This window comes from Calliphora vicina, chromosome 4 (assembly GCF_958450345.1).
Source record: "Calliphora vicina chromosome 4, idCalVici1.1, whole genome shotgun sequence".
NCBI lineage: Eukaryota > Metazoa > Arthropoda > Insecta > Diptera > Calliphoridae > Calliphora > Calliphora vicina.
Genome location: NC_088783.1, coordinates 17,112,122 through 17,113,815, shown reverse-complemented (window position 1 = coordinate 17,113,815; position 1,694 = coordinate 17,112,122). Strand labels below are relative to the sequence as shown.

The following is a 1,694-nucleotide window of genomic DNA, read 5'->3' as shown; positions in this document are numbered from 1 at the left end:
TAAAAACTTAGAGTTGTCAGTTTGTTTATACAACTCTTCAGAGGTGGAAGACACTTTGGAGAAACGGCAACAAGAAAAAGGTAAAAATATTAGTTGAACTTGGATTTAAAATTTGTAAAACAAAATTTTCGCAATCGAATATATAAATATTTATACAATAGCTCACAAGTATTATGTATTTATTTATTTTATTATAATGATGATGGTTGCTCTTTAATTAAAAATGTTACAAAATTAAAAAAAAGAATGGAAGAAAGAAATAAAGCAAAATTAAAACTTTCGCTTTAATTTTTTGCTTTATTTTGGTTTTAAACTTTAACCCATGTGCATATTTAAACAAAATCTTATGTAAATTTGTTTGTTTCATAATTAATTGATTTTAAAATCGATTGCAGTCAACCAGCCAGCCAACGCATAGCTACGAAATGGGATTTTTAATATTTGCTCTCATCTTGTACATCATCTGGGATGTTAACTACTTTATACGTTGCGTCTTTACAGTATTAGCCGGACGTTTATTCCAAAGTAAACGGAAAGTTACTGACACTACAACAATTTATGGTAAGACCCGATAAATGCAATGATTTTAAACTTTTTATTTATTTATCTATTTACCGGTTGTAAATAGAGATTTAAAAGAATTAATTCTTTTTATAAACCTAAACAATTCGATTAAACAAAAACTCTGTATATCAGAAGAGTTCAAATTACTAAATATCACTAAAAATTAACATTTAATTTTCTTCTCTTTGTTGTAACCCTTAGGCCTTTGCACCTCCCAAGATGTCGACATATTCATTAGACACATGAACAATGCCCGCTACTTGCGCGAATTAGATTTTGCCCGTTTCCATTTCTATGCCCTTACCGGACTTTATGAGAAGGTTAAGGAACGTCATGGCGGTGCTGTCCAGGGTGCTTCCAGTGTACGTTATCGTCGCACCATACCCATTTTCCATCCCTATAAAATCCAAACCAAATTGGTTTGGTGGGACGATAAGGCCATCTATTTGGAACAACAATTCATTACCCTGACCGATGGTTTTGTACGTGCCGTTGCCTTGTCCAAACAATGCATCACCAATTGCAATGTCATGGATATAATGAAGACCTATCAGGAGGCCTCTAAACGCCCTGAAATGCCCGAAGATTTGAAATTGTGGTTGGAGGCAATTGAGGTGTCTAGTCAGAAATTGCGCAAAGACAAATAGGGAGTTGTGTTGTACTCGGTCTTGTATATAATTTTAATGTGAGCAGTATGTGTTAAAGGTGTATATTTTTTTATTATTGTATGTTGTATTTTAATTGTAAATGACGACTTACATATTTTCTTTAGGTTGTAATGTTTTTTTAATAAAGAATTATTTTTTTATATAAAACGTATAATTAATGAGTTGCGTTTGTTGTTTATATTAAGTTCAAATGAAATGGCGAAATTTATACAAATTCATTAAGCAATACAATTTTATTAATGTTGCTTTCTGAAGGCTATTTTCAGAGTACATTAGAAAAGTATTTAATCTTCGATAATTTCAAAATGTCCAAATTAAACAGCTAAATTTGTATATCCACTATCAAAATAGATGGTACCTTCATTGATCCCGTTTGTAACACATCAAACTATTTGTCGCAGACCCACATTATATTATATACCAGCAATTAAGCAAGTAGTCAATGTCTTATCACTAGGCTGA

General features: G+C 31.4%; 1 protein-coding gene across 1 annotated transcript; it reads left to right on the top strand.

Annotated features, from left to right (window-relative positions):
* Positions 1-1,386, top strand: LOC135956891 (protein THEM6). The gene is made up of 3 exons (XM_065507493.1): positions 1-80; positions 396-561; positions 766-1,386. The coding sequence occupies exons 2-3, from the start codon at positions 426-428 to the stop codon at positions 1,209-1,211; spliced, it is 582 nt and encodes a 193-aa protein (XP_065363565.1). The 5' UTR covers positions 1-80; positions 396-425; the 3' UTR covers positions 1,212-1,386.
* Positions 1,387-1,694: the final 308 nt, after the last annotated feature.

Coding starts and splice junctions, on each gene's coding strand:
- LOC135956891 (XM_065507493.1), top strand. CDS start 426: ATGGGATTTTTAATATTTGCTCTCATCTTGTACATCATCTGGGATGTT. Junction 562..765: donor TGACACTACAACAATTTATG/GTAAGACCCGAT, acceptor TGTAACCCTTAG/GCCTTTGCACCTCCCAAGAT.